Source organism: Jaculus jaculus, chromosome 15 (genome assembly GCF_020740685.1).
Source record: "Jaculus jaculus isolate mJacJac1 chromosome 15, mJacJac1.mat.Y.cur, whole genome shotgun sequence".
Taxonomy (NCBI): Eukaryota; Metazoa; Chordata; class Mammalia; order Rodentia; family Dipodidae; genus Jaculus; species Jaculus jaculus.
Window position 1 is genome coordinate 61,517,792 of NC_059116.1, and position 25,047 is coordinate 61,542,838.

General features: G+C 41.2%; 1 protein-coding gene across 3 annotated transcripts in view; it reads right to left on the minus strand.

Annotated features, from left to right (window-relative positions):
- Nucleotides 1-3,392: 3,392 nt before the first annotated feature.
- Slc39a12 (solute carrier family 39 member 12) overlaps nt 3,393-25,047 on the minus strand; it is an 83,648-nt gene continuing 61,993 nt past the window's right edge. For all 3 annotated transcript variants that reach the window (XM_004668402.3, XM_045135248.1, XM_004668400.2), the window contains exon 13: nt 3,393-3,551. In XM_004668402.3, the coding sequence (XP_004668459.3) occupies nt 3,423-3,551 (129 nt within the window). In that variant the 3' untranslated portion in view covers nt 3,393-3,422. The remainder of the gene's footprint in view (nt 3,552-25,047) is intronic.

Genomic DNA, 25,047 nt, shown 5'->3' on the forward strand with positions numbered 1-25,047 from the left:
CAGTACAGCAGCGGCTTTCACTGCACTTCGAGTAACCACAGTTGTGTTTAAAGGAGAACATATTTGGGACCTGCATACATGCTGTTAACTGTCCATTCTCAATGTGAGGAGAATCAGATGACTCTCAGAAGGCAATTCCAAGGGCTACCGAAATGTGCTAGCACATCACTGGGAGGCAGTGAGAGGCTCAAACTAAATATCTGAACGGGGTTCTGCCGCCATCGTCTTGTGATTTTGAGGTTATAAATGAAACCCTCCAGGGTTCAGAGAATATTGGATGATGAGGCAGAGAAATGAAAGAGCTAGAGGAGGAGGATGAGTGCTTGTGGAACTTTGGTATCCACATGACAAAGCCGTTGTGCTCATGGACTCACGTCAAACTGGCTACCTGCTCAGGACAGGCTCGTTACAGCGGGGGAGGGGCTGGGGCCCGCCCTGACCGCTCTTCCACGGCGCAGCCACTGGAAGCTGGATGAGGAGGAGGGCAGTAAGACCGATGGGATAAGAGAAGGTGATGTGACTATGTATGATCAGAATGAAATACATGCACAGAAATACCAAAACCAAAAAAGGACAATAAGGTTATTCTCATTTGGGTTTTGAGAGGGACATGACAACTCAGAACTGGTTCTCCACACTCTTTGGGGTACATAAAGGCCCCCAATGTCCAGGTGCCCTTCCTGGGAGCACTGGTTCTATGCACTCCCAGCTGAGAAAAGCTTGCCCTGGAAGATGTGTAAAGTTGGGAGAACAAGTGGTGGGTGCCATCACTCCTGTGGAAGTGAGGCGAGGTGTAAAAGCACGTATGATGTATTTGAACACCTATGTGGAGGAGCTGGTCTGGGACTATAACGGCTTTATTTTATTTTGTTTGTTTTTAGAGCTAACGATTGAACACAGGGCCTCAGGCATACTAGGGAAGTGCTCTACCATGGAGCCTTAGCTCCCAGAATGTGGATATGTGTTTTCAAAGGCTTTATGCCCATTCTCCACTAAAAAAAAACCTCATTTTCCAGTCTCTGCAAAGCAACATTTAAAACTGGCTTTGTTGGGATGATGAATACACAAATGAGATTTCTTCACAATTTCCTCTTTGATTTTTCTCCAGCAGCATTTTTAGTGCAGTGATTAAAAAAAATAACAAATCAATCATCAAGTAGAAATAAAGAAGAATCCTAAATTTAATCCCAGGAAACAGAAACATGCTAACATTATTGAAAAATCTGGTTTCAAGGGAAATGTTATTGACCCTAAAGATCAGCGGGTCACACACAGCCTGAGCAGTCTGAAGAGGTGACCGCTGTTAGCGTCCCCAGCGCACGCTCTGCTCGTGGTTCAGAGGGCAGAGTCGCCATCACTTCCCTGAACCACTGCCCCTCAGATTTCAGAAGCAGAGATTCCTTCACAATTCTCAGGTTGCTTACGGTTTGATATGTAGAACACAATATGGATTAGTAATAATCCAGTTAGCAGGTAGATAAAGGAGAAAGGGGAATCTAGAAAGATTTCCTCAGAAGTTATACATCACAATATCTTTAGGATGACCTCTGAGAGGCCAAATCTCGATTTTCCATCAATCAGGGTACACTGGTAATAAGCTTCCAATGAGTCCTTCAGTTCCAACTGATGAGCCTAGCCTATGCAGTGAGTGACTGGCAGCCTGTGACCCTGGCCTTTACCTCCAGCTCTCTAACAGAGAGCCTCTGAGCCCTTCTTAATCTTACTCCCAACCTCACCGGGAACAAGCTCACTTTAACATGAAGCAGCTCATATCCAGAATTTCAATTAAGATAGTCTAAGCTCCTTTATCCTGCAACTGTAAACAGTATCATCCCTCAGAACTGTTCAGTTAAGTTGGCATAAATGAAGGCTCAATGTCAAAAGCAGAACCTGGACACAGAAACTCAACGAGGCAAGGGCAGGTTCTTCTTGTCTGCCACCGCCACACCAAGGCCACCTGTACAAAGGGATGTTTGCTCAGCTCCAGTTTACTGTCTGCCCAAAGCAGGACAAAGCTGTGTGTGTGTCAAATCTGCTTACTTCTCTCAGCAAAGATATATCAAAGCCCAGAAGTGTTACCAGTGTAGTCAAAAACACACAGCTCCTAGGTCCTGTCTGTCTGTCTTTCTGTCTGACTGACTTCTGTCATGCCAGTGGCGATCAGAGTTTCAGACAGCAATGTCAGCACTGCCTTCTGTTCAAAGTGACGATCTCAGGACTCTCACCAAAGCCACAGCATCTGAAACTATAGGGAGTAAGTGGGCTCTCTGTGTTTTCCAAGGTTAAGTCCTCCAGCTATGCACTAGAGTGTGTAAGGACCTCAAACACAATGATGCCTGTTAAAGCAAGGGCTACTGACAACTGGAGAAGAAAGCCACTTCATTTTGAAACTTAAAAAAAGGAGTTGAAAAAGATAGTGTTTGGGTGAGGGCATGGCAGAGAACTTCTACCACTTGGTAAGAGGTGAGAGGTATATAATTACTTAAAGAGTAAAATAGTCTTTTCCATGGTCAATACATAGCATTGAAAAAGATAAGAAAAACATTAGGTTTCCATTTTTACAGAAAAAAAAACTAAATCACAAGTTGTTTTCTCTTATAATAGTTTTGCTAGTTTATTAGTAATGTTGCTTATTCATGAACTTGCCTACTAAAATCCTGTTACAATCTCCATGCATTCTCAGAAATAATAGAAAATACATCTCAGAAAGATCACTCCTGCAAGTGTGCCCTGTTACACAAGATGTGTGAGTTTAGACATTAATTTCCTGCCTGACTCTTTGTTATTTTAAAAACTTTGGAACTTGATCATTTGTTTCCAGTTCTGCTTGCCTGGAACAGACTTCATTTGGTGACTTGTACAGATTAACAGATATGTTACCATAACTTTTAGGCTTCCCAAAATACTACTTCAACGTTGCTGAACTAAAAGGCGAGACTTCTAAGTGGCTTTGTTAGAGACGACTTGTAATTTGACTCACAGTAACAAGGCATAATACAAACCATTCCATTAAAACTACTTTATTACATTTTAATGTAATTTTTGATTATGGCTTATAAATATTACAGAAAAATGCATTATTGACATCAAAAAAGTCACATCTAATTTTATCACAGCAGGTATCTATTTCAAATAATACAAAAAATTCTTATATAAGGAAACTGTATGTTTTGGTTTACTAGCATTAACTTGGAATTTACTAATACTAAACATTTCTGTATTCCATCACAGTGTCAGAAACCAAAAACAAATTTCAGTGAACAAAAATATATGTGTGCAAACAAAATTTGATATGAAATTAATAAGTTAAGACACACTATTTGCTTAAAACAAAAATACCTAATTTACTAATCATGATAGACATAGAAGAAATGAAATGTAACCACAGAAACTCATTTCTGAAGGAGTTTGAGAATCTCAACTTATATCTTTATATTTTGTTCATATACAGCCAATAGTAAGAGAGAAAGCCAGCCGAGGACCAATCCAATATTTTGCAGGAGAAACATCACCCAAGGCTGTCGTGTCTGGACATGAGTCATTTCAGGAAGCTAAAAAAAGAATGAGAAACCCGAATAAGATCCAGATATATTCAACTGCTGGGAAAAACTTGGTGGGAAAGCATGAGAGACTCTGTTATTCAGAACTTAATAACCTTTAAAATTCCCCAAATAGTTACAAAATGTTTAATACCTATTCTTGCCACAAGTTTGAAATGTAAGCTAAATTGAGTGACTTTATCATGGTTCTAAGGACCCTGGTATTGGCAGAAGTCTTAAGATGACACAGCTGTCAGCAGAAATCAAGTTCTTACTTTTGTTTTCAAGAAAAGTATAAATTAGGAACAGATAAGACATGAAAGGTATGATTTTCAATTGCTCTGTTAGGCTTATAAAACTGCTAAATGCACCAGCCATTGCAAAGCATCTATGTTTATTTCTTCTCAGAGATGACCAAGGTCTCAATGACCTTTATAACATTAAAGGCATCATTTTCTAGGACTGTAAGAAACAAGTAGAAATCACTTCATATTTGTCACATGTCATAACTCCACGGAAAGGAATGTGCACTTGGGCATCTTTGTGAAGGTCATTGGCTATTTTTTTTTTTTAGCTTGTATTAGTTCAAATGCCTCACCCTGACAAGGTCAGAGAGAGAATATCACACTACAGTCATTTTTGTTGGTGTATGCACAGGCTCAGTTCAGGTCAACATGGACTGGGGATCTAACTCAGTCTTGGCACCCTGACATCTGGGCCTATCAGGTAACTGCCCTCTGTTGGATGCTTAGCTGTGTCCTTCGACTCCACTAGATGGCAGCTGGGCTAAATGTCATGTGCACCTCTGCCCCCAGTCATGATGGCCAAAGGTCACCTTAGAGATAAAAATCACCTCTTTATCTATTAAATAAAAGGTCCACATGTAGCATCTTCAAAGACTTTGAATTCCTGTAGGGAAGCACTCAAAGGTCTGAGTGCACTTGGAATGGGCATCTCTTCCTCTTAAATACTGTGCTTAGAATGTCATCTCTTCCTATTAAACAGGCAACTCAATGGAATAGGATTTGGATTTCTGTGACTTGCTTACCACAGTGTTGAGTAGTGAGTAGACTAAATGACAAAGCAGAAGCCAGAACTGCTTTCCTGGATAGACAGCCTTCAACCAATTACACACTGCTGTGGTGACTCATGTATTTATTTTTGCCATGCTTAAACATGCAACTAGCGAAACCCCATATGACGGATGCCCTTTGAAAAAACTCTAAAGACTAGGTATAATACATAATCTCATATTTCCAACTTTATACTAAGGTAACTTAGTAAAAGGAAGGTGAAGCATTTAATTCTATTGTACATTTTTAAAAATATTTTTAAAAATTTTTTATTTATTTATTTGAGAGCGACAGACACAGAGAGAAAGACAGGTAGAGGGAGAGAGAGAATGGGCGCGCCAGGGCTTCTAGCCTCTGCAAATGAACTCCAGATGCATGCGCCCCCTTGTGCATCTGGCTAACGTGGGACCTGGGGAACCGAGCCTCGAACTGGGGTCCTTAGGCTTCACAGGCAAGCGCTTAACCGCTAAGCCATCTCTCCAGCCCTAATTCTATTGTACATTTTACATATCATATATTTTCAGTTACATTGAATGTTTAAATTAGATGTAACCATAGCAAGTTCTTCATACAGTTAACTATGGATTTATGATAAACTCTCCTTATGTATTCATACATGGTGAATGAACATCTGTTAGCAACACTATTTGGGTTTTCAGTACCTTGGCTTTAATGTACATCCCTAGTGGATAATGGCAATTTTTACACATCTGGATTACAACATAAAACTAGAGGAGTGGAAATGACAAGAGTATTTCATTAGCTAAGTAAAAGGATGCAAAAACAGAATTTTAGCAAAACAGTCTATCCCAGAGATGTGCAAAGAAGAAAATTCTGTAGACTTATGTCCAAACTTGGAAACCTTAGAGTAGAGAGGTAACTTACTTTTTGTTTGTTTTTTTTCTTTGTTTTTCAAGGTGGGGTCTTATTGTAGCCCCAAGCTGACCTGGAACTCACTTTGTCATCCCAGCTGGCCTGAAACTCACAGGCACGTCTCTACCTCCTCCCAGGGCTGGGATTAAAGGCATGCACCAACAAACCTGGCTAAACATAACTTACTTGTTTTGTTGGTTTGTTTGTTTTTTGAGGTAGGGTCTTACTCTGGTCCAGGCTGTCCTGGAATTAACTATGTAGTCTCAGAGTGGCCTTGAACTCATGGTGATCCTCTTACCTCTGCCTCTTGAGTGCTGGGATTAAAGGTGTGCACCACCACGCCCGGCTATAACTTACTTTTTTAATACCATACTTAACAATTTACTTAGCTCATATCAATATATGGAAAGATACTACCTACACCCAAAGAATTGTTAATTATCCAGAGCTCTTCACTGTCAAATGGACTGTGTTTGTCATCAATTCTGAGTGTGCCTCTGAGGATGTGTGCAGAAAGGTTAGATGGAGAAGTCCCACCCTGAAGGTGATCAGCGTTAACCCATGGGCTGAAGTCCTTGACTGGGTGAGAAGGAGAAAGTGAGATGTCCACCAGCACTCATCTCTCCTGACTGAAGACGCAGTGGAGCCAGGTGCTTCACCCTCCAGTGTTGAGCCTTTCCCACCAAGATGGACTGTAACCGAACAAAGCCTTCCTTCCTTATTTACTTCTGTTGGGTGTTTTGTTTCAGCAATGGAAAAACAAATTTTTTTTAAGCCACAGATAAGAAATCCCTTAAAATGCACCTGAGTAGACACATTACCTGATTTGTCTACAGATAGTGGTCAATGCAAGTTTAATACCTACCCAAGACATAGTTACAGCTACTAGCCACTAAATGGGATTTCTGATTGCATTTAAAAAAAAAATTCGGTAAATGTCTTAAACCACCATTATTTATGATAGTTGTGATCTTAATAAAGCAGAAATTGTAAAGTAAATCTCCATGTGAAAATTGTGAGGAACATGAAAGAACAATGCAGACGAAAGCCCAGGACCGACGTGCAACCACACAGCAGGGAGGACATATCACAAAACGAGAAACACCCTCAGGAGCTGGCACTTGGTCCCACTGTCGTGCATGTCGACAATCAGACTGGCAGCCAGCACGGCGCTCCCGGAGCAGTTCCGCCTGCAGTCAGAACCAGTTCCTTGTTGGTACCACTAAAGACCCTTGGTTGAATGTTTCAGTATTTATATTTGTCTTTCCTAAATGTATATTCTAAGGGAGATCAGAATACTTCTAAGATAAAGTTAACAAAAGAGGGCTGGAGAGATGGCTTAGCAGTTAAGCGCTTGCCTGTGAAGCCTAAGGACCCCGGTTCGAGGCTCGGTTCCCCAGGTCCCACGTTAGCCAGATGCACAAGGGGGCGCACGCGTCTGGAGTTCGTTTGCAGAGGCTGGAAGCCCTGGCGCGCCCATTCTCTCTCTCCCTCTATCTGTCTTTCTCTCTGTGTCTGTCACTCTCAAATAAATAAATAAATAATAAACAAAAAATATTTTTTAAAAAAAGTTAACAAAAGACCTTTTATTATTAAAAATGTGCAATTCAAATGTATGAATTTTTGTCTGGGAAGATAGCTCACTTGGTAAAGTGCTTGATGTGCAAACATGAGGACTTGAGTTTGATCCCCAGAACCAATATTACAAAAACAAAGGTGGGCTTCATGAAGTAAACTTGGAATCCCCGTGCTGGGGAGGTAGATCCTGGGCTCACTGGCTATCCCATCTAGTGTACTTGGCAACCTCCAGGCCATTGAGAAAATGTGTCTCATAAAAGGTGGCTGGGGGCTCTAGAGATGGCTTAGCTGTTAAGGCACTTGCCTGCAAAGCCTAAGGACCCATGTTCAATTCTCCAGATCTCAAGTAAGCCAGATGCATAAAGTGCAAGGTCGCCCATGCCCAATAAGTGGCGCAAGCGCCTTGAGTTTAATTTCAGTGGTTGAGCCTTGACTCACCAATTCTCTCTCTTCCCCACTTCTTCTTCTCTCTCTCTCTAAAATAAAAATTGTCAAAAAAGATGTCTAGTACCAGAGAAGTCTGAAACCCAAGGTTGAACTCTGGCTGCTACATGCACACCCTCCATATATACTTATGAATCCCCCCACATAAGAACACATGCGCTCAATCACACATAAATATAGAAGCTCAATATTAATTATTGAACATACCTGCATATATTAGTTATGAATATAAAATTGTATTCCTAATAGTTTTCTGTCTTGGAAATACACGTCTTTGGCCATGTCTTCAACCATCATTTGTTGAGAAATGATTTACTTCCCTATTCTGACAGCCTGCTTGAGAGGTGATATTATCCTCCTTTCAAGAGGACTACTAAAACCCACTGTGCACATTTAAGTGGGGATATTTTGTATTTGAAAGGCAGAATCATCTTTGATCCTCAGAATGATGAAGAGATCACAGAAATGTACTTTAGAGACTGTCCTAATTTGCATGATCTCCGGCCAGCTGGTCAAACTTGGCCACATTTGTAAGTGGCAGACTGTGTTCTTACTGATGGTACACATCTAGGAACTGAGCCAAGTTGTGTAAGTCACCATTCGCGTAGCAAATCTTCAGGTACTTGTTTGCACCGTGAGCATACACTGTAGCGTTCACCATCACGGCAGGGACAGATTGGCTGCATCTCTGTGGCCCTCCATCAGGCACGAGGCATCAGGGCCCCCAAGGTAACTCATTCAAAGAAGTTAGTTGGATATGTTCAGTGTGGTAACAGATATTACAAACTTTCCTTTTAAGAATTGTTTTTATAACAGACTCAAGGATACCACGTTGGAAACTGTCTCCATGTGACATGATAAATGAGAAAAGTTAGAATAACAAAAATAGAATCTAAAGATGGAGACATTTGAAGAACACCAGAAGTCACAGAGGAGGGGACAGGATGGCTGAAAACTGAGGAGAAACAGAAGAACCATATAGCAAAAGAACTAGCAATTCACAGATCCAGTCAGCATCTCCTCCAAAAGACAAACCAGGCACATGTGTGTGAAAAGAGGCTCAATAGCACTAGCAACAGGGTAAGCCCAAAGTCATTTTAAATCTCAGACCCACGTGTAAGTTTTAGTGACGCACAACTTCTCTGATGGAACCTGTCAGCAGTGGAGATGAGTTATATTTGACCACTCCTCATGTCTCAGAGGTCTGTGGCCAGGTGCCATCCTAAGAAAGATCCTATTATTTAACACTGAGCTGTACTTAAGGCCTGATAAGGAGGAGTCAGTCCATGTATTTTCAGTCATCTGCCACTCTACAATCAAACTGCCACAGCCCAGCTCCACAGGTAGTTGTGGAGATGGAGAGGGCTAGATGCTAACAGGAAAAAAAGTTCAAGCCGTTAGCGGTTTGGCTCAGGCAGTGATGAATAACATGAGTGGTAGTAACCATTCCCTTAATGGGTAGCAGCTGGACCTTTTAGCTGAGACTGACTGCAGAGTCGGATCCCCCTGAGCATGAGGTAGTGGGTGTCCTGGCACAGGGAGCCACCTGTCTGTAGCAAGTACTCTGATATCTATGTGCCATGTGATCCTGCAGCCGCATCACTCCACAGGGTACACAATGCTGAGAGGCTTGAAAGCATAAAGACTGGTCCGCCTATACACCCCTAGTGCCGTGTACTTTCTACACTCCCTACACGCTCAGGAGATGTCCCCTGGCTAGAATGTAAGCCACTAAAGTGTATGCAAACCGAGGAATCTCAAGAACAGGAGACAACCTGCCCAGCCTACAGACTACAGAGCTAAATCCTGCCAACAGAGGCATGCAAAACAGACCTGTGGCTTACAGAACACATCTATGCATGTGGCCCAACACAAAACCATAAACTTACTTAAAACGGTATGATTTGTTTTTGCAATTTTTTGTAACTTAATCATGCAGTTCTTGTGTGAGAATTTTGGAGGTAACAATTCTATGTTGCAAAGATTTGTTGGACACAACTGAATATAAGAGAGAGAAAACTCTGGGAGGCTTCTGGCACACAATTGGTCAGGGTTATAAAAGCCTAAATTGTAGGAAAGTCAAGAGTAGTGTCTTCAATTCCCATTAATCCTCCCCACTTCCCACCTGGCAAGCTGCAACTTACACACCTCAAAAGATGCTCTAAGACATCATTTTCCTCATTTCTGTTTGCCCTTTTTCCTTTTTATAAACTATATTTTGGTAGTATTTTGTCATAAAATTTAAAAATTGTGTGTTTATTTTATTCCTCTTTTGAACATATCTAGTTTTGTTTATACAGTTTACTTTGCTGGGAATCAAAGTTTCTTTTAAATCTCTTTCTCTTTTCTCCTCATCATAATGTTCTTCTGTTCTTCTCTATATTTCTTCCTCATTTTCCTTCCTTTTTGGCTGGGGGGCGTTGAGGTAGGGTTTCACTCTAGTTCAGGCTGACCTAGAATTCACTATGTAGTCTCAGGCTGGCCTTGAACTCACGGCAATCCTTTTAACTCTTCTAATTCTGCCTCCCAAGTGTTGGGATTAAAGGCATGTGCCATCACGCCTGGCTCTTCCTCATTTTCCTACTGAATCTTGCTTCTCTGTTCTTTTCTCCTTTCCCTGCTTTTTCCTTCATTTCACTCATTTACTATTTTGCTTCTACAGTGGATAATTTTTAACTTCATAGTCCTCTCTCTCTCTCTCTCTCTCTCTCCATGTATGTGTATAGATAGATAGATAGATAGATAGATGGCTATGTTCTGATCTAAGGTAGTTTATGGCATCCTCGTCAGCTTGAGTCACGAGTAGATGTCTTCTGTGTCACGTCGTTTTGGTTGCGTTGCTGTCACAGTGGTTGCTTTTCTTCTGAGTGGGGCTGGGGACTGAGCCCACAACTGCTGTCAGGCTGCCTACTCAGAGCATTCTCAAGTGGAACTCAAATTGCACATCAACAGATGTGCAATTACAGCTCAAAAACATAAGAATCACGAGAAAGCAAGACCACATGGTGCTTCAAGAGAAATCATTATTTTTCAGGTAATCCAAAAATATTGTGATGGTTAAAATGACAAAGACATGGAAAACTGACTTCTAAAAATGAATGATTATAACATTAATTGATAAGTTCCTTCAAGGGGAAAACAAATAAGTAAGCAGATAAAGGAATTAAGGAAAAAATTCATAATGTAGCTAAGTAAACAGTTTAGAAGAACTACATAGCAACATGGAGGAAATTTCAGCAAGGAAATTGAGACCTTAAGGGAAAAATATAGAAATATTGGAAATGAAAAAAAAACCAGTCAAATAAAAAGCACAGTGGGAAGCATCACCAATAGACAAGAGCAAACAAACAAACAAAAATATCAGGAATATATGACAAGAGTGAAGAAAAACCATATTCAAACATGAAAATAAACACCCTAATGACAATAATTCTGGAACATGATCAAGTAGTCAAGAAACAACTGAGATAAAACTAAAGCAATGGGGCTGGAGAGATGGCTTAGCAATTAAGGCAATTAAGGCACTTGCCTGCAAAGCCTAAGGACCCAGGTTTGACTCTACCTAAGCCAGACACTCAGGTGATGCAAGCACACAAAGTCACACATGTGCATAAGGTAACACACACATCTGGAGTTCAATTGCAGTGGCTAAGGCCCTGTTATGCCAGTTCTCTCTCTCTCTCTCTCTCTCTCCCCCTCCCTCTCTCTCTCTTGTTTTCTCCTTAAAAAAAAATTATCATTTCTGAGGAGTACAGACAGTAAGCCAAAAAATTTTTAAATAATGAAAATAAAACAACTAAAGATAGTAAATTCTAGCAACTTAAATTAGTAAGAGCTGGAAATATTTTTCAGCAGTTAAAGGTACTTGCTTGCAAAACCTGATGGCCCTTGTTCTATTCAGTATTTATATAAAGCCAGATAATCAAAGTTGCACATGCAAGAGGCCATGGCTGGCATTCCCATCTCTCTCTCTCTCTCTCTTTTCCTCTCTCTCTCCTTTCAAATAAATAAAAGTACTTAGAAAATTGAATTTCATGGGCTGGAGACATGGCTTAGTGGTTAAGGCACTTGTTTGTGAAGCCTAAGGACTCATGTTCCACTCTCCAGGTCTCATGTAAGTCAGATGTAAAAAGTGATACAAGTGTGCAATGTTGCACATGCTCACAAGGGATGCATGCATCTGGATTTTGGTTTCAGTGGCTGAGGCCCTGGGAAGGCCAATTCTTTCTCTCCCTCTCTCTCTTACTCTCTTGCATTAAAAAAGGCTAGTCTCTTGGGCTTGCCTCAAAAAAAATGGATATCACAAAAGTTACCCACATCTAGGAGAAGAAAGAAATATCTAAGTACAAGAGGCATTAAGAATGCCAAATATACATGACCAGACAATAAACTCTCCATGATACATTTTAGCTACAATGCCAAAACTTCAAAATAAGGTATTAAAAGCTGCATGAGAAAAACACCACTTCACTTACACAGACAAACCTATCAGATGAGATCAGGTGCATTCAGGGTGGTGAGGCAATAGACAGACAAACTTGTCACAATACCAGACCACTAGAGGAAATACTAAAAGCCAGGAAATCCGAGAAAGGACACATTCTGAGCCTTGAAAATAAATAATTGTCAAATGAGATTATCTGGCAAATTGTTCTTTAGGAGCAAAGAAAAACTAAAAATATTCCGAGACAAGCACAAAGTAAAGCAATCCATGACCATGAAGCCAGCATTACAAAAGATCCTCAAAGCAACACGATAAAAGGAAGAGGAAGAAAGACAATTTCAATCAGGATAGCACAGGAAAGAGTAAATTTTATTACAGGAATGGATAAACAAAGGTGTACTAGGGAAAAATCAACCACATTCAATTTAATATACCAGCAAATCCCACCAAGAAAATCTTGGGACAAAGTAATTAATAAATGACTGAATCAATGAAGAAACAACTTACCAAGCAAAGGAGTCAGAAAACTCTTCTCAATAATAACCATACATGTAAATAACCTCAGCCACTCAATTAAAAGACATGGATTAGTTCATTTGATTAAACAAGCATGATCTAATCACTTGTTTCTACAATAAACAAACACACAGTGACTGGAAGTGAAAGGATAGAAAATGATACGGTAAGCAAGTGGAAACTAGAAACAATAAGTCGCACATGTATTTCTATGTGTCAAGTTAGATGTTAAGACAAAATTAATCATAAAGGATAAAGAAGGTCACTGTATATGACCAAAGAGAACCACACAAAACACAAATACTGGGCGGGGTACAGCTAGGCACTGGTCCCTGGCTGTGCTCACACATGGAAGATAGGGAAGTGCTGGTTCTCCTGCATGCTCACATGGGGGCAAGGAGGGAACGATCGGATCCCCATACAAGACATGTTGGGGCAGGTTCACGAGCAAGGATCAGCCTGCAATCATGGATTCCAGATGATCTCCACAACATATGACCCAAGCCAGACCAGTAACCAGGGTGATGGCGATCCACCCCAGCAAGTGGGAGCCCTGGTATCTGCTCACCCTGCCTGCTACCAGTAGTCACAGCCAAGCCCGCCACCAGGGACCAGGAAGCAAGTGTCAGAGAGGCAACAGGACCCTGGTCATTGAGTTGGCCAGGCATTCCAGGGCCTCCCTCCCCAGAATTCCCAGGAGAGAGAATACACAACAGAAACCTGGCTCAGGCTCAAGAACACCTGAATAAAGCAATCAAAATAAATATATTGTACAAGAGACTAATTGCACACTCCTGGTAAAACAAGATGACTATCTCAAGATAGGAAAACCCCAGCACAAAACAAAGATTGCAAGACACCAAGCTTAAAGATCCCCACCAAGTACACGTAGCCCTATAATGTAAGCCTCCGTTGCAAACCTAGAGGTAACTCTGGCCATAGAGCCCTCAAAGGAAACTCTGATATGCATATTTAACAGACTTACTGAGGCCATGAATAAAAGAGTGGAAAAATCAGTTGAAAACTTAAGTAAACAACTCACAAAAGGATTTAGAGCAAGGCTGAACAAAGTAAATCAATACAAAGAATTCAAGAATTAACTCAAAGCATAGCTGAAGGAAATGGAAACAAATCAGCAAAAAGAATTCAATACACATCTGAAAAAAATTGAAGACAATAAAAAATAACTTGATAGAAGGATAAAGGAAATGGAGTCAAACCAACAAAAAATGACCTCATGGGCAGTGGAGTAAGCTCAACGAAGACATAATCAAAAGCAGGAATGGACTCCAACGAGCAACAAGCAAAGCTAATCAAGAAATGAAATTGGGGGATTTCCGGTCAAGATGGTGGACTCATGACCACACTAGAGCTCCTGGGGTGATATCACACAAGAATTGTGGGGCTTGAGTTATGGGGGTGACAAGGTGCACAGTCAGGAATGTGGTGATTCCTTGCTTTCATGTAGCCTACTAGCCCCTCTCATGGGGGCAAGGGGTGATCTGTTGTTTGCCTAAGTCTACTCAGGTGGGCAATCCTCTGGTCCACCTTGGCCTACATGCCCTACACCCAGGGTCCAGCCCACAGAGCAGGCACACACAGCATGGGAACAGGGCCCATGTTTCAGCCCCTTCATATCTGTACTGCCCTTGCATGCACCGCTCAGGTTCCCCCGCCTAAAACTACTCAACCCCTGTCTTGCTGCCCCCACACACCAGTCCCCTGCATCCCACACTGACTGCAGTCACCCTTGGGTCATGCCCATGGAGCCCCTGTAAGTCTGCCACACCAGGTGCCTGCTAATCCCCAGAACCTGGGCTGCCAGCATGTGCACTTGGGTTGTGCATACCTGCAAGCTCACGCCTGCAAGTCTAACACCCCTGTCCCCACACATCCTGTACCACTTTGGGTCACCCATACTCACAGCAGCTTTTTCCCATGGCCCTTGTGAGTCTGACACAACCCATACTGTCCACACATGCACTTGGGTGGCACACGCCCCACGCAGCACCCCACACCCTGTTAGTCCACCACACCCCATACCACCACTGATTGCTCCCTTGGGTCACACACACACCCTGGCATAGCCCCCTTGAGTGCCCTGTGAGGTCCCCACAGTCAGCCTCACACCCAGTGCCCTTGGGTCACACACCCCCCAAGAAGGCTGTGCAGGCCCTGCTTGCTACCCCTCCCCCACACACACACCAGGATTTCCACCTCTGATTGCTGGCCACCACCATATACCAACACCCCCAGACTGGCCAGCTCCCTGGTCTGGCCTGGTCTATGAAGCTAAGTGAACTCCACCACCTCCTCACCATCCTGACCCTTCCCAGCAACGACTTGGGGCATTGCATCTGCCCCCAGAAGAGGAGCATAGGAATACCTGGCAACCACTTGCCAGGGAACAAGTGCGTCCACCATAACTTCCCAAAGGGTACAGTAGGGGAGCAAGGGCAGGTGCTACTGGCCCTGAGCCCCATCGGTACATCTGTGGTTGGGCAAACAGATTCCAGACTTCCAACCTCAGGTACGGTATCAGCCACCAACGCAGGGCTGTTTATGCACTCACAATCTTCACAATCTAAACACCCATGGATTCAAAGCCATCCCATTCCTATCCCATTCAAACACAAAGCAGAGCACTCACTGCAGATGCTACAAGGGAAAATTCTTGCTTCCTTCTTAATTAAATAATACTTTCACCCTAAGATGGGCAGACCCAGTGCAAAAACAACAACAGGAGACAACATACTGAGAGATCTCCAACAAGGTTGGATAGTCTTCCAATTTAATACATGTTTGTTTCTGTGACTCAGATTCCAAATAAATCTCTATATTGCAATCGGCTGGACAGGTCCTGTAAGACCTATCACATCTCTAGGTTATTTTATCTTTCACTTTCCTTTTCCATGTCATTGCTCCTAGTTTCTTGCAGCCTGTATTTTGCCTTCATTGCACACTCAAGGTAGCAAAACAGGTAGCATAATAGCATGTTTAGTACAGTTTCAATAAACAAATCTCAACATTGTGGATAAAACAAGAGTTGGGATAAACTACCACTCGCACTCTAGCCAAGCCACAGCTGAAACCACAGGGGAATTGGGGAGTGAGCAAGAGCGCTGCTTCCACGTTGAACCTGATAATCAGCACCAGGGTGAAGGAGACAGACCCCGAGGATACTCAACACCTATCAAAGCAGAGATCCAGAAGTTCCTAAGAGCTCATTGCTGAAGTAAACTTAAAACTCACCCACCATGGCTCAGGGGATTTTGTGGAAGAGGAGGTGGAAAGATTGTAAAAGCTGCAGGTTGAGACATCATGCCCAGAGGCACTACCTGTTCCCTGAAACTACTGACTGCTGCTCCCACGATGCATAAACCACAACTCAATGGGGAATATCTGCAACCCCAATGAGGAGTGTCCCCAGTGGAATGGAGGCAGGGACGAGGGAAAAGAGGGTACCAACACATGATGTATCCATACAAAATATGTTGTTAATAATTACTATAATAGTAATAGTAAATTAAAATTTTAAAAAGAGTTGAGGAAAAGAAAAATGTAAAAGCCATGCCATATCTGCTCTTAGGATATATGGATGAAAGCACAAAGTACTCATACAAAGAGAACTGTATGATCCCAGCATGCCTGGAGAAGAAATTACCCCATTTTCTGTTGCTGCAACTATATACCACATATCGAGCTAATGATATTGCTTTGATTAGCTGTTTATGTCTATGGCTTATTGTGATATTCAGTAGCTAGCATTTGGATTATACCTAAGAACCTATGTGGTAGGAAAAAGTGCTATTGCCTGATTAAGGTTCATTGCCATTGCTTGTGACTGAAAAAATCAAAGTTCAATGTCATGTTTTGGACTCAGTCTCAGAGTGTAAACTGAGCTCTAATTCTTCATAATGAATCACAAAATTATCCATTTCTAGAGTGCTAAGCCCTTTCTTCTAGTAATTTGTTCTGCTGTCTGTTTGGGATTTCTCTGTGCCTGCCCACATGGACAAGATGGAAAGGCTTTAGAGTCACCTCTTCCTTAAGTGTGATGAGAGTGGCTGAAAAGGTTTCCCGTCTGCACAGATTAAGTTTTATCAGCCATAAAAGCTCAGGAGAGGCTTGAGTTTCTCTTTTTACAACCGCATCAGTTAATTTTGTATCCTATAACCAAATTACCTGACAGAATCAACTTCAGCCAAGATTTATTTGAGCTCATGGTTTCAGAGGAGTATCAGTCCATCATGTTGGGGAGGCAGCGAAGCGCTAATGACAGTGACGGTGAGTGGGGAGATAATAGGATGGCAAGCAGAAAGTGGTAGACACTGGAGGCCAGGTGCAGTCTTCAAAGGCCCACCCCCATGAACTACTCCCAGGGACAGGGCCCACATCCTAAAGTTGGGGTTCCAGACTTTGGGCTCCTCTAGGTCACATGGACATGAAGAATTGTCTTGGATCAGGCCCTAATTAAATAATCACTAACAAAAGCTGATAATGTAAAAAAAAAGTCTCTGCATAATGTTCATGATATCAACCACCGTAGACAGTAAAAAATATCGTCACATAATAATTCCTAATTATGTAGTCCCCATTCAGACTCCTTTACCTCATGAAGCAAGTCCCTTGCAATCACTATTAAAGAAAATGAAAATATGTAAGTAATACATCTTCATTGATTTTATATAATTTATTATAAAAGAGAAAACATAAAGGTAGTGGCCTATTTGACATTATATTTCAACTGGAAGTTGAAATTTGAACTTAATGCACTATCTGGTTGGATGGAAGTTGTTGGAATTCTCAGTGAATTCCCAAAGTGCTCATCAGATATTTTACTTCTAATCTTACTCTTATGGTGCTTCATTCTTGAAAATAGTTGCTCACAAAGAGGTGTTGCCAAAAAACCATGACATGACCAGTGTGATTGAGAGGTAAGAGATGCTGTCTTTGGGAAGACAGTTCATATAAAGGTCTAGAAGAGAGACGAGCATCATATTTTCTTGAAGTTGATGTCAGATAAAATTTCTGTGCATATCACTAGAAAATTGGCAAATAATGTATATATGTCAACTGAAAATGGAGTTGCCCATATATAAAAATATTATTTTCCCAGAAACCTTAAAATCTGTTTTCAAATTTGCATCAAACAAAAAGCAAAGCAATGTAGTATTTTTTTTCTTACTTTTCACAAGACTGTGTTTAGCTAATACACTAAAATATATAAAACTGCTTGATCTAATTTGAGCTTTCAATAATTTAATATTCACTGAAATGTGATGATGTGAAACATTGTATTGATAAATTTTCACATTGAAGTTATATATCTAACTTATTTAAATAAGCAGTTAAATCCATTATGTATGCAAAATCTATAAGCCAATTTTGTCTTTTTTGACATTCATACAAAAGATATTGTATATATTCTATGTTTAGGACTATATTTTATTAGTAATAGTATGGGCTTTTCAACACAGATTGCTGTGTGACTCAACAATACCCTGAAATTGGTAGTTTTGTTACCATTAATAAAAAGCCTGTTTTGAATTGGGATTTTGTTGTTGTTGTTGTTTTGTTTTTCGAGGTAGGGTCTCACACTAGTCCAGACTAACCTGGAATTCACTCTGTCATCTCAGGGTAGCCTTGAACTCACAGCGACCCTCCTACCTCTGCCTCCCAAGTGCTGGGATTAAAGGCGTGCACTACCACACCTGGCTTGAATTGGAATTTTTTAAAATTAGTAACTATGCTTTTATTTAAGTAAAACTAACATAGCAATTTTCACGTTTCTTATCAAGCAAAAAGCCAAGGGCCACAGTACTCAATATATCTGTGATGGGTCAAATACAAACACTGGAAATTTTATTTGTCAAATACAGTATATTATTAGAGGCCAAGGCAATTCATATAGCAGAAGATAAATGAAAACTGTCATTTGAAAACAGGGTTATATAAAATAAAGATCACTTCACTGCTGTATACAATTAGGAGAGACAAAACATTACCTGCTTTAAGATTGTATTAAAATTCATACTTACAAAAACAAAATCAAATAAATAATTCACACTTGCGCTTTTTGCTAAAAGTCATGCACTTACATAAATTATTTTATTTATTCACTCATTTGTTTGTTTGTTCATTCATTTTAGTGGTAGGGAATGAACATAGTTCCTCAGGCATGTTAAGCAAGCCTTTCCCATTGAGCAATAGTCTCAGACCAAGACAAATCCCCAACTGTAGAGTCCAACAAAGACAGCTATTAGCTAGTTAGTATCTTAATGAGAAATAGGAAGCTTACATGATGTGTGCTTGCAAATACTCATGGGCATGCACTAGAAGGGTTTTAGAGAGAAGCTAAAAGAAAAGAGATAGTAGCAACAGGAACAAGAGATATCTCATAGGGCTTGTCTTAAAACACAGAGTAATTATGTTTTTACTAAAATAAAAACAACCTAATTCACCAAAGTTAGGTCTGTTAGGTATTATCTCATCCTTAGGGAAATGCAAGTTCAAACAACTTGGAGATTCCATTTCACTCCTTTCAGAATGGCTTAATTCTGACAGAAAACAAATGACAATAAATGCTGGTGAGGGTGCAGATAAAGAAAAGCCCTTCTACACTGTTGCTGGGAATGTAATCTGGTAAAACCATTATGGAAATCAGTGTGGAGGTTCCTGAGAGAGCTAAAAGTAGAACTACCATATGACCCAGCTATAGCACTCCTAGGCATATATCTTAAGGACTCATCTCATTGCTTTAGAGAAACTTGCACATCCATGTTTATTGCTGCTCTATTCACAATAGTTAGGAAATGGAACAAGCCTAGTTACCCTCAACTGATGAATGGATGATGAAGATGTGGTACATTGATACAATGGAGTTCTATTCAGTGATAAAGAAAAATGAAATTATGGAATTTTCAGGGAAATGGATGGATCTGGAAAGGATTATAGTAAGCGAGGTAACCCAGGCCCAGAAAGCCAAGCACTGCATGTTCTCTCTCATATGTGAATCCTAGCTACAAATGTTTGGATTTGTATGTGAGTTGGAATAAAACTCAGTAGCAGGGCTGGAGGGATGGCTTAGCGATTGAGGAGTTTGCCTGCAAAGCCATAGGACCCAGGTTTGCTTCCCCAGGACCCACGTCATCCAGATGCATAAGAGGGTGCAAGCGTCTGGAATTCATTTGCAGTGGCTGGAGGCCCTGGCACACCCATTTTCTCTCTCTCTCTCTTTCTCTATCAAAACAAAATAAATAAATAAATAGTAAAAAATTTTAAAACTCAGTAGCAGAGGATAGTCAGGTATAAAGTGTGGGAGGATACGGGAGGATTTAAGGGGATGGTATTATATATATGCAAGGAGAAGAACAGATTACAGGGGTGGAAAGGCCTAAGTGAGGTCAGAAGAAGAGATTGAGTAAAGGAAAGGTGGGGATAGGGTTAATAAATATCTAAGATGGTATGAATAAGTCATATGGAAACTTACTTTTTTGGACAATGACACACCCAGAAGACATAGATTATTACTAGAAAAGTTTTAGTACCAGGTATGGGATAACTTCCAGTGAGTTGTTAGCCAGGGAGGACCCTGATGCCCCCAAAACATTAGGGCTATTCCTAGGCTCTTGGTTTCCCACCAGGAACAGATGGTAAGACCCTATTATTGAACACTCCACATGCTTGGGCTATCAGGTCACTGAGAAATCCTGCTGGAGCTAAACTGAAAACCATCTCCCTGTAGACCAACTGACAAAAAGCTGGAAAAAGCTACGCTAAATGCAGTTCAATGGGAAAGAGAGAGGTCTCATCAGTGGAGATAAACAACAGTGGACAAAGCAAGTCTTAAGTTTGTCCAGCATAGGGTGCAAAGTGGCATGTCTTTAATGGGGGAAACCAACGGCTCTGGAATTGGACTGGAGGCCCACTCCATGGAAGGGAATACATGACTGATATTAAAAACCTATGATGGGGACTTCTGGCCAAGATGGCGACCGCCTAGCTGCCCTGCAAATCCCAGGGAAAGAAAGGCAAGACATTAAGGGTTTCCTGGGACTTCTTATCAGTGGGAGGGCACAGAGTGGGGGAACAGTGAATTATGGATCCCATGTGGGCAGGTAGACCACCCCAACACCAAGTAGCCTTTGCAACCTGCCACCGCAGCCCTGGTCGCTCCTCCGCAGTTCCGCACCCACCTCAGTTCTGCGACTGCTGGAGGGAACATGTGCCCACCTCCACGGACCTGCAACCCGCCATCATGGTCCCGCACCCTGCCGCTGCGGCTGTGGCTGCGGCTGCACCTGCACCTGCACGCACAGATCAATCCCTGCATGTGGAAGCTTAAACCACTCTGCACACTTGCCCACAATACTGTTCAGTGAGCCCAGTCCCACAGCAATTGCCACACAAGCCCAGAGTGTCTCTCGCTTGCACCAGCTCAGGTGCCCTCTCCTACCTGTCTGCCATGCCCGCCATCATACATTCTCCTGTGGCAGGGGAGCACAGACTGTTTCCAGGACCCAGGGTTGCCAGCCAGAGTTTGGGCTGCTTCAGGGCTTTGTACCTCAGTCCCCCTCTAAACTTGAAGGCAGGCAGCTTTGGCACATTACCGCTTCAGAATTCAGGCAACTTTGGCACCCCTGTCAGGCAGTAGATAGGCGGCTTTGGAAAGTGGGAGCCAAAGCCCAGACTGCCTGACAACTGACAACTGCCCCAGCCTGCCTCAGATTCCCATTGCGCTAGAGCCCAGGCTGATCCAGCCACCTACCTGCCCATACATTGTCATGGGCAGACCACAGCACAAAAGAAATAACATGAAAAATCAAATGCAAGAAAACCCAGTTAGACCACCCAGTCCTACAATGAATGCCTACAAGAAGCAGATCACAACAACCAAACCCAGAGTAGGCACAAAAAACTTCAAAGCCCATGAAAACAGCAACACACATCTACCACCACAGTATGGCAGGAATCAAATCAAATCTCACAGTCATTACCCTAAATAGTAATGGCCTTAATTCACCCACCAAGAGATACAAGCTAACAGGATGGATCAAAAAATTAGACCCCTCAATCTGTTGCCTTCAAGAAACCCACCTCACCACTAAAGACAGACACCTCTTCAGGGTAAAGGGGTGGAAGACAATATTCCAAGCAAATGGGAATAAGAAACAAGCAGGTGTAGCTATATTAATATCAGATAAAATAGACTTCAAACCAAATATAATCAAAAAAGACAAAGAAGCTTATTTCCTACTCATCAAGGGAATGATCCATCAAGAGGATATTACAATCATAAATTTGTATGCACCAAACCTAGGGGCACCACAGTTCATAAAACAAAACCTACTTGACAATAAAACAGAAATAACCACCAACACCATCATAGCTGGGGACTTCAATACACCATTATCAGTAATAGACAAATTATCCAAACAGAAACTCAACAGGGAAGTAAGAGAGCTCAACAAAACCATAGAGCACTTAGACCTAATGGACATCTACAAATCCACAGACTACACATTCTTCTCAGCAGCCCATGGAACATTTTCTAAAATAGACCATATACTGGGTCACAAAGACTGCCTCCACATATTTAGGAAATTGACATAATTCCCTGCATGATATCAGATCACAATGCTATATTGCTAGAAATCAACAACAAAAGACCCACCAAGAATCCCAATGGCACCTGGAAACTGAACAGCACACTTTTAAACAATAAATGGATAGTGGATGAAATAAAAAAAAGGAAGTTGCAAAATTCCTGGAATTGAATGACAATGAGAACACATCATACCAAAACTTATGGGACACAATGAAGGCAGTCCTCAGGTGAAAATTCACAGCACTCAATGCCTTCATAAAAAAGACAGAAAGATCCTAAATCAATAACCTAACCATCCACATAAAGGCACTGGAAAAACAAGAAAAATCCAACCCAAAGAGCTCCAGAAGGAAAGAAATAATTAAAATTAGAGCAGAAATTAATGAATTGGAAACCAAGAAAACAATTAAGACAATTAAAACAAAGAGCTGGTTCTTTGAAAAAAATAAACCAGATTGACAAACCCCTGGCCAATTTGATCAAGCAAAAAAAGGGGGAAGCTCCAAATTAACAAAATTCAAAATGAAAAAGGAGAGAGCACAACAGACATAAGTGAAATTGGGAGAATCATCAGGACTTATCTCAAAAACCTCTACTCCACAAAACTAGATAATGTGGAGGAGATGGATAAATTCCTGGATGCATACCATCTATCAAAGCTAAACTCAGAGCAGATTAATCACCTCAATGAACCCATCACACTCATGGAGATTTAAAAAGTAATAAAAAACCTCCCCAAAAAGAAGAGTCCAGGACCAGATGGCTTCTCGGCTGAATTCTATCAAACCTTCATGGAAGAAATCAAACCAATCTTTCTAAAGCTGTGCCACACAATTGAATAACAGGGAAAGCTACCCAACTCCTTTTATGAAGTGAGTATCACCCTAGTCCCAAAACCAGGCAGAGATGCCACAAGAAAAGAAAACTACTGGCCTATTTCCCTAATGAACTTAGATGCAAAGATCCTGAACAAAATACTCGCAAACCAAATCCAACAACACATCAAAAGCATTATCCACCTTGACCAAGTGGAATTTATCCCAGGAACACAAGGGTGGTTCAACATACAGAAATCTGTCAATGTAATACACCACATAAACAAGGTTAAACATAAAAACCACATGATCATTTCGATAAATGCAGAAAAGGCCTTTGACAAGATACAATATCACTTCATGATCAAAACATTGGAGAGAATTGGCATGGTTGGTTCATATCTTAACATAATAAAGGCAATATACAAAGCTCCAAAGGCCCAAATAATTCTTAATGGAGAGAGACTGGAGGAATTCCCATTAAGATCAGGAACAAGACAGGGTTGTCCTCTCTCACCTCTGCTTTTCAATATAGTACTGGAAGTACTGGCTCAAGCAATAAGACAGGAGAAGGAAATAAAAGGAATACAATTTGGAAAGGAAGAAGTTAAGTTAGCTCTATTTGCTGATGACATGATTGTATATGTAAGAGACCCAAGAGACTCCATCCCAAAACTCCTGAAGGTGATTAACTCCTATAGCAAAGTAACAGGATACAAAATCAATGCACAAAAATCAGTCGCATTCCTATATGCAAATGACAAAGATACAGGGAAAGAAATAAGGGACATAGTCCCATTTTCCATAGCAACAACAACAACAACAAAAAATACCTTGAAATAATGTTAACCAAGGAAATGAAAGATCTATAAGAAGAAAACATAAAATCCCTCAAAAAAGAAATTGAGGAGGACTTGAGAAAATGGAAAGACCTTGCATGCTCCTGGATAGGTAGAATTAACATTGTGAAGATAGCAATCCTACCAAAGGCAATATATAGATTTAATGCAATTCCAATTAAAATCCCTACAGTGTTCTTCACAGAAATAGAAAAAATGATCCCAAAGTTCATATGGAAAGGCAGAAGGCCTTGCATATCCAAACATATCCTCAGCAAAAGAAATACCTCTGGTGGCATCACCATACCTGATCTAAAGCTATATTACAATGCCATAGTAATAAAAACAGCACAGTACTGGCATAAAAACAGGAGTATAGACCAATGGAATGGACTTGAGGACCCAGGCTTTGGGTCAAGCAACTATAGCTACTTGATATTCGACAAAGGCCCAAACAATATAGGCTGGAAAAAAGACAGCATCTTCAACAACTGGTGCTGGACAAACTGGATTACCATGTGCAGGAAACTGAAACTTGATCGACACATTTCACCATGCACTACACTCAAATCCAAATGGATCAAAGACCTCAATATAAGACCAGAAACTCGAATACTACTGGAAGAAAATCTAGGAAGTACTTTCTATGATATAGGAATGGAAAAAGACTTCCTGAACAAAACCCCAGTAGCTCACGATCTTAAACAGTCACTCAACCAATGGGATCACATGAAGCTGAAGAGTTTCTTTACAGACAAGCATACAATAAGCAAAGCCAATAGATTATCCACAGAATGGGAGAAAACACTCACGGGTTATTCAACTGATACAGGCCTAATCTCTAGAACCTACAAAGAACTCAAAAATCTAAACAGTAAGAAGTCAAACACCCCACTCACAAAATGGGGCAAAGAGCTGAACATGCAGTTCACAGAGGAAAAAATACAAAGGGCAAACACACACTTAAGAAAATGTTCATCATCCCTAATCATCAGAGAAATGCAAATTAAAACAACTATGAGATTCCACCTTACCCCAATAAGGATAGCAAACATCAAAAAAAATAAACGAAAATAAATGCTGGCGAGGATGTGGAGGAGTAGGAACACTTACCCACTGTTGGTGGGAATGTAGGATGGTACAACCACTTTGGAGAGCAATATGGAGACTCCTGAAATAGCTGACTATAGAGTTACCAACAGACCTAGTTATTCCCTTACTGGGCATCTACCCTAAAACCTTCAAACCACAGGCCAGAGAGATTTGCTCAACCATGATTGTAGCTGCTCAATTCATAATAGCTTAGAGCTGGATTC